The 15232-nt window shown below is 40.2% G+C and overlaps 2 protein-coding genes across 5 annotated transcripts in view; both read right to left on the bottom strand.

The window, feature by feature from the left end:
- Positions 1 to 158: 158 nt before the first annotated feature.
- On the bottom strand, positions 159 to 5125 carry LOC103375955 (heterochromatin protein 1-binding protein 3-like). Of its 4 annotated transcripts, none has more exons than XM_008306268.1 (10): positions 5040 to 5125; positions 4482 to 4562; positions 3869 to 4040; positions 3098 to 3160; positions 2833 to 2989; positions 2602 to 2745; positions 2377 to 2436; positions 1159 to 1298; positions 755 to 845; positions 159 to 380 (listed from the first exon to the last, which is right to left on the bottom strand). In XM_008306268.1, the coding sequence occupies exons 2-10, from the start codon at positions 4546 to 4548 to the stop codon at positions 159 to 161; spliced, it is 1116 nt and encodes a 371-aa protein (XP_008304490.1). In that variant the 5' UTR covers positions 4549 to 4562; positions 5040 to 5125. The 4 variants fall into 4 exon arrangements, with proteins under 4 accessions (XP_008304490.1, XP_008304491.1, XP_008304492.1 ...); XM_008306269.1 differs by lacking the exon at positions 5040 to 5125 and adding an exon at positions 4755 to 4857; XM_008306270.1 differs by lacking the exon at positions 5040 to 5125 and adding an exon at positions 4666 to 4684.
- Positions 5126 to 7612: 2487 nt separating this feature from the next.
- eif4g3a (eukaryotic translation initiation factor 4 gamma, 3a) overlaps positions 7613 to 15232 on the bottom strand; it is a 53532-nt gene continuing 45912 nt past the window's right edge. Inside the window, 8 exon segments of the mRNA XM_008306267.1 lie at positions 7613 to 8645; positions 9875 to 10021; positions 10160 to 10241; positions 11643 to 11789; positions 11933 to 12031; positions 12526 to 12607; positions 12926 to 13051; positions 14229 to 14401. Coding sequence (XP_008304489.1) covers positions 8464 to 8645; positions 9875 to 10021; positions 10160 to 10241; positions 11643 to 11789; positions 11933 to 12031; positions 12526 to 12607; positions 12926 to 13051; positions 14229 to 14401 — 1038 coding nt within the window. The 3' untranslated portion in view covers positions 7613 to 8463.

The following is a 15232-nucleotide window of genomic DNA, read 5'->3' as shown; positions in this document are numbered from 1 at the left end:
TAGTTCCTTCAGCAGCAGACTCAAACATCCTCTCTGCAAATACTATTATTATTAATGATTGCTATATTCTTGTACTTTTCTTTCTATATTTCTGGATGCTGCTGTGGCGTGTAAGTTTCCCCCAGTTGGGGATAAATAAAAAATTATTCTATTCTATTCTAAGTGAGGAACATGTAAGATGTGTAAGCAGAGAAAGAGAAAGAGAGAACGGGAGTCTTACCTAACTGGTACTCCTTTCTGTCCTTGTTGGCATCTACTAGATATCTGCGTAGAGTTGTGGTGCTGCAGGTTTTAGGTTCATTCATGGCTGTGATAGCGGCTGTGATGGCGTCTTCTAAGGCGCCGCCCTTCAGCAGGACTTTGTTGCCGGTGCGTTTGAGCTGTAACAGTCAGATATGAACGCTTTAACACATGAGATCTCTGTTGCACTCGAACAAGTAAAACAAAGAACCAGCAACTGAATGCAACTGCTTACATGACTACCTGAGAAATACCAGGTAGTCAATAAAATGTGATGCAGGATTTGCTTTTTATCCTCTTAATAAAATGCATCTTGTAAGCTTTTTGTGTTTTTTGTTAGATGCTTACAAATGCAGAGCAAATGAATGAGTCAGTTTTATTTGTTTATAGTGGCCACCTTTGCAGAATACTGCAAATTGTTCTTCACCAGGATAGATAAATTTTTGCTAATAGACACTTTACCAGTATGTCTCACTCATTTTGGAACAAATTCAAACAGTGTTATGAGGTTTACCTGAAACGTCCCTCTGGCTCCTTTCCCAGTGATTTGCTCCAGATGTCCTTTTTCTACTGCTTTCACCAGCGCTGACTTCAGGACTTCTGGCCTAAAGACGAATCAGTTACTTAATCAATAATGTATTCTGTAATTGAGCTTTACTTTGAATTCATGTCTTAAAAGTAGGGCACCTTCATGTGTTTTGCAGTCTTTCGGAACAAAAACTTCAAAATGAGATCAACTATCTTCTGTTACAAGGGAATTAGTAAGCCAAAAGTTCTGAAGTTTGATGTTTTGGGAGGCTGTAACTGTTACTTGCTAAAATTAAATAAATGACTTAGTAATGAAAAACATCAGTTTTTGCAGCTCTGGCTGTTTACAGACTTAAAAACAGGGGAACGGTCAGCTGTGAAGCGCTGTACCTGCTTTCGATGTTGAGGCTGGGGAAGTGCTGCTCCAGGTATTTCTTGATCAAGTTGTACGAGGCCTCTTTGGGCTCACAGAGCCGAGTGATGATGAGAGGAAGAGCGTCTCCCAGAGACTCCTGCTTCTGAGCGGCTTTCTAAAACACCACCCATTTACAGACATGACGATTACAACCAAACACGTCCCAGTCTCATAGGGAAAGATGGGGAGAAGAAAACTGTTGACACTACTTCTTTGACACAAGTATAAATGTTGTGCAGTTATCATGTACTGAAGATATTCTGGTCCTGAGTACAATCTTTGTCCTATTTAACTACTCAGACACTATAGAAAATGCCTCAGCCCTTGACACTGCAGTCCAATCAGGGATGGAGGAGATGAAAGTGTAGCTCATGACCTAAATATGAAGCTACAGTGAGCTGCCTAGCTTAGCACAGAGACTGGAGAGAGAGAGGCTACATCCACGCCAATATGTTCGTATTTTAAATTAAATTGCCAAGATGAGCAGGAATATTCTCTGCGGGTGCTAATACACCTAAAAGGGCATATCACATGACCGCTTGCATCAATGGACATATGAGTTGTTTGGTTAGACGTAGAAAATACAACACACAGAGTGACAGTAAGGACCAATCAGAAGCATTTGCATCACTGTTTCCAGAAGTCTTATTCACACTACTTTATCATATAATACACCTGAAAAAGATTTTGCATGTCCCAACGCACAGCATATCAAACGTAGTGCGACAAATACACCGGGATGTCCCTACTACATTCAGACGGATTGTGAAGCATGCAAGCCAGCGTGCTTTTGTGGCCGTTCTGACCCACAATCCTCTGTACGGTTATGCCACATATATCACAGTGTCTCGCGTGAGTATTAACAAGCTTAAGCTGCCAGGAACTCACAGACAGATGACAGCTCGTTTTATGCTACAGACGGCGACAGTAAAACTTTAAGGCACGTTACTATGACAAAGTAGCATGTTTAAATGAAACCGTATCAGTGTGGATGTAGCCTGCTAACACAACTTCATCTGACAGCAACAAACTCCCAGCTCCTCTCAAGCTCATGAATTAGCATGTTATACCCCATTAGTTTCATCTGTACAAAGACTCAAGTATAAAAACAGCTATTTGGTGCAGCAAAGCAACAAACAAGGGAGTTCCTGCTTCCTACAGAGATACAGTAAAGCATCTCTCGTGTGACATACCTTAGTCAAGGGAGTCTGCTTCCCAATGGTGAAGGTTCCTGAAAGGCCTTTCCCCTTTAGCTGTGTGAGAGATGAAGGAAAAACAGTAGTAAGCAGGGCTGACATGTTTCTGAGGTTTCTACAAATTTTAATAAACAGAACGTACATTTCACTCCACAAAGCAACAAGCTCATGCTTCTGATTATATCCCAACATATAAGTAGCTAAACAAATAACATCCTTTACCTGTTTGATAGTGCCCTTCTCTATGTGTTTCTTCATTGCTTTTTTGATAAGGAACTTCTTCCTGTCAAGCTCCATCCCCGGGTATTTTTTCACAATATATTTCATGACCGACTGGTATGAAACCCCCGATCTGTCATTACAAGACTGCAAAGACAAGAAAATCCCTTTAAACAGCAAGCAAAAACAACTAAGCTGGCAGCCGTGCCGAGCGACGCAAAAGTTTTCACACACCGTGATAGCTTCAATGAGGATGTTATCCACTTTGTTCTGAGTGCCTGCAAAGTTGGTAACGGGAACCTTTTTGCTGGCGGTGACACTAGCCCACGCAGGAATCGTCCTTTTCACCTTCTTCACTTTGGATTTCTCATACTTGTAGCCGTCCTTCAACCTGTCGCCAAAAAAGGAGCAAAGCACAAGTTTCAGTGAAGCTAGTCGGTTCTCTAGAAGCGATATTTCACTGTGATTGTTACCACCCTTATCTTTATCACATCCTCACCTTAGTAGGAGAACATAGCAGTGTGTTGCGCACTGTCCAGCCGCGCAGTCCTTGCATTTGTCACTTTGTCCGATTGTCACCGACGGGAAAGACAAAATGAAGTTTCAGAACATCTGTCTTAATGACCACCATGGTAAATTTGACCCTGACTGAACTGAAATGCTAGTGATCCATGTGCACAAAAAGGTGAAGGTTTGCTTTGTCAAGGTCTGGGAGAAGAGAAGGAGGAGGACCAAAGTTACAAGTTATTAACTTAAAAAAAACCACAAGGTTAAGTGCCCCACAGCTACAGCTAAACTAAGTATTTAAAACTTTCCTCATACTACCGTGATTTCTGAAAAAAAAAAAAAAAAAGTCCATGAGACTTGCTACTGGCCCAAAAAAATCTAGTCGCTGACACCGAAAGTGACTTTGTTGTCGCGTAAGTGGGCAAAACAAATGTGAGAAGCTTGAAGTGGATAACGCTGCCATTTCTTCGAGTTTCAAAATACGGACTGAGGTGTTAACAAATCATTAGACAGTCACGATGCCAATGTCCTCTCCTCCTGGACTCCTCCGAGACTGCGGGCACATCTGTCTGACAGCTACGATACAGGACACGAATGCACCTGAGACAGGTCACATGTTTTGGGAAATGCAACACTGCAACCCCGAGAGCAGCAGTCTGCTGTTATCCAGCAGAGGTAAGGATCATATTAACAGATAAAAGTGCTATCAGAGTGAAATATCGCAGTGTTCACACTTGCAGATTATCTCTCTGGTGAGACTCACTCTTTCTTCTCTGTGCCTTCCCCTTCCTTCTCTGCAGCGGCTCCTTCGTCGGCCTTCTCACCATTCTCGGTGGGCTCCGCGTCGCCTGCTGTCTCGCCCTCGGCTGCTGCGGCCGAAGATGCAACCTGCTCCTCGTCAGCAGAGGGCGACTCTTCTGAGGAGGCTTCAGGCTCTGAGGAACCATTGAAAATAAGGTAGAAAGAATAAAACCTGAACTTGTGCATGCATAATAGACATCCCTCCCCCCATCCATTTTTGACACAATGGTGCAGAGAAGCTGTTGTTAAACTCTGTTATAGTTGAACCCAAAAATGTAACTTCTAAATGTGCAACTAGTATAAATAAAGTAAGAGAAGCTGATCAATTAGGCTAAATTCAGGTGTAATACATCATGCTGCAAAATCTTGTTTTAACTTAAATAAAACACACACCTCTCTGTAGGTGTTACTACTATACTACTGGAACTGTGGAAACACTGTCTTAAACAACAGCTGTGTTTGTTCTGTGCTCAGAGAAAAAGTGAAAAGTGGACCAGTGTGTCCTGAGAGTTGAGACGGGGATGATGGTGCGTTCACGGGTCCACCGTTGAGGTGACTGACGACCCCAACCTCACCTTTCTCTGCTCCTGAGGAGGGGGCCTTCTCCTGGGTCGGAGTGGCTGCAGCTCGGCGAATCGGCATCACAGGAGATTTACCTGAAAAAGACAGAAGAGCTTTGGGCATTAGCACGGCACCGCTCCGAGGCCCGTTTCTGTGTACGTGCGTGGTTAAAAATGGCGCTGCTGCTGCCAAACCCACTTCATTCATTGAGGCCTATCAGCGTGATAGTGGAGAAAAGGTGCAGTTTGAATTCCGCAAAAAAAAAAAAGAAAAAAAATGCAGACCACCTTCTGGACGGCGACACCGCAGTCCGGCTTCATCCTGCAGCCTTTCCCCGACACATTCCTACCGCGTTCATACGAGCCGGAGGACGAGCAGCCACGAAATTTCTGCCATTTCGCCATTTTGTCCGTGGGTTTATACACACAGTGATGGCGTCGCACAAGGCAGATGAAATTCATCTCAGTTGCATGGAGTAAAGAGCGCCGGCCAGCCGTGTTTTCATTTACACCATCGAATCTGTGCAACTGCATGTTTAGCAAACATTATACCATAATGCGGAGCAAACTTACCTCTTACTTGTTTGGGGAAAGTGAGATGTTTTGGGGTAGATTTCTGCACGATCCTTTATTTCGGTTTCTCTGTTTAGGAGCCCCGCCCCGTTAGGACCGTTGGTAGGCAGCGTGCAGCGTCACACGGTGCGTCGAAGGATTCCCACAGTCACGGCTGGCCAATAAAACCAAAACAAAACAAAACGGCAAACAACCGAGGCGACGAGAACCAGCAGAAAGACGAAACAAACCGTAATGGCTGTCCAGAAGAAACAAAAATTCAAGAAGGAAAAAAAAAAAAGAAAAAAAAAAAGGCTGTAATCGCTGTAGAAAAACACAAAAAAGCAAACGGACAAAAAAATAAAAAATAAACAAAAAATAAAAAATGGCATGCCCCTTAAATAAAAAAGAAAAAAAATACAACAAACATACAAAAAAATGACACACAAGAGGAAAAACTGTTGTTCGCTGTTATAAATAAATGGCAAAATACAAAACACTGTAACGGCTGTCAAAAAAACAAAAAAGAAAAAAAAAGACAGAAAAAAGAGCAGAACACTAAATGGCTTTCAAATTAAAACAAAGCAAACTGTACACACACACACACACACACACACACACAAGAAATACACTAACGCAAACTAACACAAAAGATATTATCGGGGCAAAAAGAAAACAAGAAAAAAAAACTTTGGCTATTGAGAACAACTAAGTAAAATTACAACAAAAAGCCTAATAGAAAACAAAAAAATAAGAAACAACAACAAAAAAACTAAATAAGACAAACAGCAACAAAAAGCTTCAAAAATAAACAAAAAAGAGAACAAGATAGAAAAACCCTCATGCCTATTAAAAAATAAAATAAAGAAAAAGAGAGAAAAGAAAACATGCAATGGCTTTTAAAATATCAAGACACCAAGAAACCAAACAATCAACCCACAAATATATGTAAGGAATCAAAATCAAAATAAGCCACAGAGAGAATATTTTTTATGGTTCTGTGACAACAAACTATAAAGTAGAATACTACTTATTAATTATTACTTAGTAATTAGTTTGACAAACAAAGTTGGATCTGACCAGTCAGAATTCCTATTGTTACTGCAGACCTTTCAAAATAGTCTGAACAATCGAACATGTTTTAGAAATACAAAGTATAATGACAATTAAAACTTTTTTTCCCCTCCCCAATCTCCTTAGATGATTTTTCATTTGTATATTCCTGTTAGCAATAATTTACATTCTAGATATGTTCATAATTTTGACTAGTCATAACTACAAATACAGATATTTGTAATTCAACTTAAGCTAGTAATACCGTGGTTTGAGATATCCACATTAATGCTGAGTTAAAGATATCTTTCATTTGAGTTTTGACTAATGAATTTTAATGAAGAACTCTGGAATTCAGATTTCATGTCTAGAGTTAGTTTTCTCATACTCAATGGGTATTTCTGAAATGTAATTATTGATATTTTAAGTCTGAAATGCAATGCAGATACATCTAATGTCAATTCTGTTGACTGGGAAACAGGCTAGCTAACAATGTATTTACTCATAAAGATTTTTCTTTTTTTTAGTGTTCTACCTAAAAAGCTCAGAGGCAATACTGAGATGGTCAGCGCTCATTACTTGAACCACGACAAACCAATTATTACTTTATCTGCATTCAAAAACTACAGCAGTGATGAGACTTCAACTAAATGTCTAAGGTGAAAACTCATGGGAGTTGTAGTTTTTACATACCAACAATAGAAAAAGTGTATTACTGGCTAATTAGTGACGTAAACGACACATTAAACTTTGAATATTACCAGAAAAGTTGAGTATTTTGATTTAGCTAACCAAGGAACATGACACTCTCCATAGAAAATCACGTTGACAACCAGAAATTAGTGGAACCTGGAAAAAAAAAAAGAGGCTAATGCTGGCAAAGTAATCAGATCTAACAATACACAAGTAACTATAATAATTTTAGAACATACTGCCGATCATTTTCTCAATTCCTTCTAAAGCGCTAGGTGACTTTAACAATGATTTAGTTCAATCAACAATCTGAAAAGCAGAAAATTCTCACGATTAGGAAGCTGCATCTAAAAAATATTTGGCTTTTTTGCTGGAAAAAAAAGAGACTTCAATGATGTCAATAAATTCTGTTGATTGATATAATCGATTAAATCATTTTAGCTCTAGTGTTTTTTAGGTTGTAAGGCAATCCATCAAGAAAACTTAATAAACGAAGAGATCCAAACAGTCAAACCACATCTGGTGATAAGATAGGCATGTGACTGCATTGACATTGTGAAATAAATACGACCGTATGTGTCAGACACAAGAAAGAAAAGAAGCACAACAATTTCAAAGCCAGCACACTGATTGTAGGTTAATCCATCGTGATTGTTGATGCTCCAGGGGCTCAGCAGACCAAATCAATGGCTTCCAGAGACTCCAGCTGCTCCTTCCAGTCAGATCAATCAGCTTTTCTTGGTCCAAAATGGGAAAACTGAAAACACCGGCTCAGTTTATTAGGCACACATCACACATTAAGTAAACACCTTCAACACCCAAAAGAAGAAATCATGAGAATCTGCAGGTTTTTTTTTTTTAAATACCTTTTTTGTCTTTAATGTATTTACAAGCTTTAGTCTGCTCCGTAGGTCTTAAGTATTACAAGCATTTCATGTTCAGCGACCCTGGCCATTTGCTTTTTAAAGTTGCATTTTTGCTCATGTCATCTGAATGTATCCGGTTTGTTCGTCTGCGTTTGTGTGACAGTTCTGTGGACTGACTTTGCATCGCTTCTTGAATGCATACCTTTACCTCTCATGAGGCGTATGTACAAATCAACGCAGAGCAAGCCAAGGCTGAGGGAAACACTTTGTGGTTATTACAAGATAACCTTTGACCTTGGACAACATTAATAGTTCCTGTGCATTCACTCCTTTTTTTTTTTTTTAAATCTCTGCTTCCCCTTCATCCCAAAATAATTTTGCTTTACCCTGTTTTAAACCAAACAGTGTGGAATCCAGGGAGGCTATTTATTTCACAATTATTATTTTGTTATCATAATTAATTATATTGTTATTTGTTGTCTTGTTCTCATTGTGAGCATCTGCAAATGTTAAATAACTTTCATATTTGCAGTCCTTAAAAAAATAATAAATTAAAGAGTCCAGAACCTATGTATCTTTTAAGTCTCTTCTTAAAAAGTAACAAAAGAAAAGTAAGTTAAAATTTAAAACAAAAATATTTTCTATGTATAATACAGGTATTTAGTGCTTCCGCCGTTGGAATCCAAACTCAAAATGGCGGCATGTTTCAGAACCGTACCGCAGAAAAAAATTCCAGCCGTAAACATGTCGTCCTGCCCACGCACCCATTTTGAAAGTTTGTTCTACTGTAAGGATGCAGTTCTACTACGTCGTGTCCCCGGGTGTCTCCCTCGTCAATTGTCTTCCGACTCCTCCTCCGCCTCCCGCAGCCAGGTGAAGAAGGCCGTGACAGACTTGAGGGCCACGCCTTTACCCTGCTGCTCGGCAGGGTCTTTGCTCGTCTCCCACTTGTAGAAAGCGTCCTCCGAGATGACGTCCTCGTCATACAGACAGTCAAAGAACATCCGGAGAAGGTCTGCAAGACAGAGGGAGTTTTTTTTAACCGTCAGCCTGCTGCCCTCTGACAGGTTTTCATCACATGAAATTAGGCACACAAAGCTGAAATACATGTGAAGCTTGTGTGATATGCAGTGTGTGCAGCAGTCAGGTATGGTTAAAATGTTGATGAGCTGTACTAGACTTTCTGTGCAATGTAGCACCTCCTCGGTGTAGAGCTCCTGTCAGACCTGTTTTACACGACTGTGATGGAAGCTAAACGTGCTGGTGTCAAATCTGAAGACTGTGGAAAAGTGTTACAGCTCAGTAATACTTTCATTACATGTGAATCGAAATCAGCAGAACAAGATAAAACATATTCAGAGCACGATGAAACGCATGTGTTGTGCATCACATCAATAGCAGCATCACTATATTTTCCATGTTTTACACACAAAGAAAATAAATCTGCCTTCAGATCTTCTGTGCTTATTGCTGTAATTCACCTTCTCTGCTGAAATCTGGAAATGTCACTGCATTCAGCTTATTGTGCACAAGTACCGACTATCAGCACTGTCCACCTGCTTGTCCATACAACCAAAATACAACTACCTTTTTTCTGTAAGTAGATTAAATCACTTTATTACTCATAAGGAACCTGACTGTAGCTTGAATGCAAAGGTGCCCAAGTTGTAATGATGCCTCAAGTGATTAAACTCCCTCTCCAGTCACTGATTAAACCCCTAAAAACTCATTTCTGTGTATCAAAATCCCACATTTGGAAGTCATTTTTTTTGGGAAAAACTCTCTCGGTAAAATGTCTTCAATGTAAACTTTACGCTGTTGCTTCCTCTGGACTGTGCACGAAGTCCCTGCCTCTCACTCGACTCACTCCTTCCCACTCGCTGCAGCCAGAGCACACCAACTCACCTATAACTCTGCTCAAACACTGAAGCTGCTCTATGCTACACAGTGGCAAGTTGTAATATTGGCGAAATTTAGCCATAAGGGTTTTAATTGGAAACCAGAACTGAAGAAGAAGAATGACATCTGCAATCTTCTGACAACAATGCAAACTTACTCTGCTGCTGAAAATCAGGTGTCACAATCATCAGCTTTAGACCAGCTACATTCTCTACATTTATACAGCTAAGAAATGGATTTAACAGTTTTCACAATTGTTATCACTGAGGGAAAAAAAAGGAAGGTGTAAGGAAAACTGTATCTACAAGAGTCATTAGGAGGAGTAAACTATGATGCAGTACTTACTTGGAGGCTGATCGAGGGCAACGATCAGCGCCTGAAGTGCATAAAGTGCTTGCAGCTGTCGCTCAGTGTCTGAGTTAAGGTACTTGAGTAATACAGGCAATCTCCTCTGGATGATGGCCGTGTCCACTCGACAGCTGGTGTTATCATCTGTGCAATAAGGCAGGAGGCAGAGTGAGAGCATGCCGAGCTGCTCCGCTCAGGGTTTGGCAGAGTGTAAATATTGCAATCAGCGGTGCGACTTCAGCAGAACGGGGAAGTGTCTCCTCCAGGTGCTGGAGTGCTTACCTTTCACTGCGGCCTTACACACAGCTGTCATCAGAGCCCTCAGGAAGGGAGACGAGCTCATCTGAGATTCATCTAGGTTAGCCTGGGAAATGGAGCACAGGAGGGGGTGGGGTGGGGGGGGAAACAAAACTGTTTGTCAGTGTCATGTGGCTCAGCTTGGCAGCGATGGTGCTGAAGAACAGGAAACCATTTCAAAGAAACACAACATGATAGGCGCCAAATGAAGCACCATGTCTTGTTCAGGATACACAAGTGGGATACCTGGACTGTGGAGTAGTAAAAAGAAATCCTCCATGTCCACATAACTGTGTATACAACAGGAAAAGTGTTTGCAATGATTTTTCTTTGCACCGTGTAGTATTTTTTTGTGGATGATGTCTTCCATACAAACTTTCCAACTTCAACCATGGCAGCCTTGTTACGCTCTGCTATCCACCCAGTCATCTGACAGCTACTTGTCCAGGCAGGATCTGGTGCTCTGCTCTCTTATGAACTAGACTGTCTGAGTCACAGCAAGAACAGCTGTAAAACGGTAAAAGGACATTGATGTAGCACATTTATCTAAAGTGCTTTGTAGTTTTATTCACACATACACTAATGGCAGCAAGCCACCGTATAACGTGCTGGTCTGACCAACAGGAGTAATTGGGACTCAGTGTCTTGCTTTAACATACTTCACAGGTAAACAAGAGGCATTAAACACTAGCCCTGGTATCAGTGTGCTAACACAGCTGCCCACCTGTGGGGAATCAGCTGCTATAATAGCAGGTCAAATAAAAATCACTCATTGGACTTGTGTCACATCTACTAGTTCATTTGTGATGCACTAAATTCCACTCTGTAAAAAATGATAGCGTGGATTTATGAAGTCGATACAGATCACACACACACACACACACACACGCACACGCACACACACACATAAGATAAACAAAAATCTTAATATGGATCCCTGAGATTTGTGGGTTTCTTTTTACTTTGGCCAGCAATATACTCAGTTTTACATTGCCTCTGTTTTTAATTGACCACAGAACTAGTTGGGCTTTTCTCTGCTGTTGATCTTCAGCCACCACATCTGCGATAATCCAGAAATGATCTGATTTATGGGTTAAGCTCTAAAAAACATTTCAACTCAAAAGTTATTTTGTGGCTCCCATCAGCACCAGCACTGTTTTAGAAGTAAACATTTTGGAAATCTGAGTAGGAATGTGAAACAACACCACTGAGGTGCCCTTGAGGAAAAGCCTTCAACACCCGACGTTGTACTAGGCAGCTTCCAGGTGCAAATGTGTGAGTATCAGACACTGCTGTCAGTAACACTGTCTGGAGTAAATAAAGGCAAATAACAACACGAAAAACAAACAAAAAAAATCCACACATGATGGCTGTTTCTTATGCCACTCTTTAATGTTTAACAGTTAATAACAAATTATAAACGAGCGTCTTTGTGATGTTTGCTCCAGAGAAATGTTGCTTCTCATACCTCTACCCAGTCAAAGATCTGCTCGTCACTGGCCATGTCTTCCAAGAGGAGTTTCTCCAGCTGTCGGCTCAGCTCCTCGGGGGCCAAGATCTTTTTAGACAAAGGCGCCTCAGGACTGGAGCTGTCCGACTGAACGAACTGGAGTTTCTGTTGGTGCGAAGATGAGAGGACGGGATACGATGAGAAAAACAAAAGGAAGATGTTAGAAATTGTGCTACATCAGCTGGTAAATGTTGACTTTTCCTCTAGTACTGAATGTCATAACTTGATTGGAGACCTGCATCACCGACCTGTTGTGAGATGAAAGCCTGGACATCTTCTCCCTCTGGTAGAACGTCGCTCCAGTTGAGGCCAGATTCCCTCCACAGAGAACCCACAGTCCTATGGCTCTGTGGAAAACAAGACAAGACAACATCACAGCTGTCTTCTGCTACATTCATCCAGTTTTGACATGGTAAAAAGCAGATGTATACTAAAATATAATGCAAGGTACTTATTTGCTGAATAAATAAATATTACAATTTAAAAAAAAAAAGAAAAAAGAAAAAATAGCTTTCTTTTGCATAGCTAATCTGCTCAATGTTGATGTGTGGCTGCTTGAAGTAGCATGGTAGATTTCACTGGGATTTACATTAAAAAATTGTTACTAAATAGGAATATACACGTGAATGAATGATCCCAAAAAATCCACTGTAGTCCACCAATGAATAACATATATTTTTAATCTATCATTAGTCTTGATATATATTTCACATTAAGTGCGTACAATTGGATCTACAATTGAGCTAGTGACTACCCTCCACCGGCTTCAGAATAAAAGACAGGTAAAATCAATCTATGTATAAAGGGGGGAAAAGTAACAACAGATCAAAGTGTTGCTTACCATTTGTTTGCATAGTATGTGCAGTATTTCAGAAATTAAGATCCCGGCTCTTCCCACAGGAAGCAAAGGTTTGCTTAATTCACTGTGAAAAAACAGATGACAGATTAAGTATGCATTTTTTTTTCTTTTATAGAAAGCTTTGTTTAAAGCAAACATGCAAAACATAGCAAACCAAGAAACAAGTTAACCAAATAATAATATGTCTGTGACTTTGAAAGTTAATATTATCCTCTTCACGGGAAAGAGTGAACATTAAGTGGTGGTAAATAAAAAAAAAAAGGGGTGAAAATGTTGGTGATGGATGACTACAGCACAACTGATAAAAAGGTGGACTTTTTTTTAGTGAACAAAGCACACCACCTGTTCCTTTGATTTGAGTACAAAACACACATTTCAGTACCTAAAGAGCTCTCTCATCGAGAAGCCCCCCTCCTATCGCACAGGGCTGAGCAGCTCGGCCAGGTACAGCCAGATGTGGGGAATGTCGATGGCCATGTCGTCCGCTTGCTCCAGCGTGTCTGCAAACCTGAGAAAAGACGAGGATGCAGCGGTGCTTAGACATGGTACTGTTCCAAAAAGCAGTCAAGCATCTATATTTTGAGCACAAAATATTGTAGTTAACAGTCAAGAAGAAGAAAACGTTTAAGTCACTGAAAATGTGAAATAATCGGCTTTGCTTGTCATCCGCCATTTTGTTCTACTTTTTGTTTGAGAGTGTTTAATATGTTGGGATGAACCGACAAAACTGACTAAGACCAAAGACACAATGCTTAATAATGTTTTCTTTTCATATATATAAAAAAAGCAGAGTACACAGAAAAATACATCAGAAAGGGAAGTGAACAGCACTCTGGTTGATATTTTATTATCCTCTACAAAACAAGAGAAAAACAACCCTTTCTGAATGGAAGAAAAAAAAAAAACAACCTAGAGGCCTACTCAGAAATTACAGTATTTTCACACCAATGTTTTTTTCTCTGCCGAGGCAAGACAGAAGTATGCTCTCAGTGCAGTTTGTCTGTCTGCAAGATTACACAAAAACATCCAAGCTGAATTGCATGACACTTGGTGGAGAGGTGGAGCCAGAGGGAAGGAAGAATCTGTTTACTTTTGCTCTCAATCACTTTGCTTAAAATTGCAAGATAATGCATTGGCCTTGAATGTGAGTGCTGTGCTCTCTGACTGCCTAGTTTAAAAGTATATCCCCAGATTCACCTTGACAGATTCAGTTTTTCTCATAGTTACCAATGTGTTTCAACTGCATTCACAGATTGTTAAAATACAATACATGATGGCTACAAGTTGGAACAGATCTATTCTTTTACAATTCTTTATCAAAGCTAGAAAATGATCAATCTTCGAATATCTTTGCATTTCTGATTTAACATGCGACAGAGAGCTCATGACACCAAATAAAAATAAGGGGGGTGTACCACCACAGGCAGAACACTTTCAAATTTTTCTTTTCCCACTCAACTCTCAATAAGGCTGCACCAAATAAAAACGGACTCTTATGTTCAAGGTACTTTTGCCATATAATCATTAGAAAGCAACAGTTTGGATGGAATTAAACAGGGTAAAACGAATATCTATTATGTGCAGAAGTATTTCAATCGATATTCCCACTTTGCAGAAAAACACAAGTGGCATGCAGACTGTCAGCTTCCCATCCACAGAAACTGTCATTAAGCAAGTGAACTGACCCTTTGTAGAACTGGGGTTTAGGCAGGATTCCCTGCTGCACCAGCTGGAAGAGGAGCTGGCCCATGTGGTCCCGTGTGATCTGACTGCGCTCCAGGGTCGACTCCACCCCAACGTGCACAAAGATGTTCAGCTGAGAGCCCAAGTCGAGCTCATCCACACACTGGACAGCCTCCTGCTCAAAACAAGGGAGTATGATCAGATTCAGTTTATTCCATCTCACATCATTTGGGGCCTTATTTTCGTTTTTTCTAAAATCATAAACTATAAATATTAAAAATGGTATCTGTGAAATGTGAAATTTCAGGCTAATATCTTCAATAGTTCCTGAGATGTTGTCATCTAAACATAGCCTCAAATTTCAGTGTAGGAAAAAACACGATAACAGTGGGTTGACGGGCAATTTTTAAATAGACAATAAATAACATTTTATGAATGTCTTTATTAATATCTTTATAAACATCCATAGATTATGCTATAAAATTTTCAGGCAAATCAGAGATGGTCAAGCAGAAATTGTTCTAAGAATGTGCTGACTTGAGATGGAATAACCCCGATGACAACAATACATGCATCTAATTTCTATTATTTTAGCAATTACTCCTAAATATATACACAGCACTTCAATAAACACATCTTAAAGAAACAAACTATACAGGCTAAATAGTTTTCATGCTATTAAGTTATCCTGAGTAATCCTAAAGCTTGAAGGCAAAATGACTAAACTGCCTCAAAAATACTTTATTTAAAAAGTAAATGACTTCATCATAAATTAATAAATCATTGCTTGATGTGATTCAGTTCACGTCCCGGTGAGGACACCTGGGATCTTTCTGCGTGGAGTTTGCATGTTCTTCCCGTGGTTCTCTCCGGGTTCTTCGGCTTCCTCCCACAAGGTCCAAAAACATGTTGAGGTTAATGGGTGATTCTAAATTGTCCGTAGGTGTGAATGTGAATGTGCTTGGTTGTCTGTCTCTAAGTGTAGCCTTGTGATAGACTGGTGACC

This window comes from Stegastes partitus, unplaced genomic scaffold (genome assembly GCF_000690725.1).
Source record: "Stegastes partitus isolate 25-593 unplaced genomic scaffold, Stegastes_partitus-1.0.2 Scaffold3637, whole genome shotgun sequence".
Classification (NCBI taxonomy): Eukaryota; Metazoa; Chordata; class Actinopteri; family Pomacentridae; genus Stegastes; species Stegastes partitus.
The sequence above is the reverse complement of the archived record's forward strand: the minus strand, read 5'-3'. Positions and strand labels throughout refer to the sequence as shown.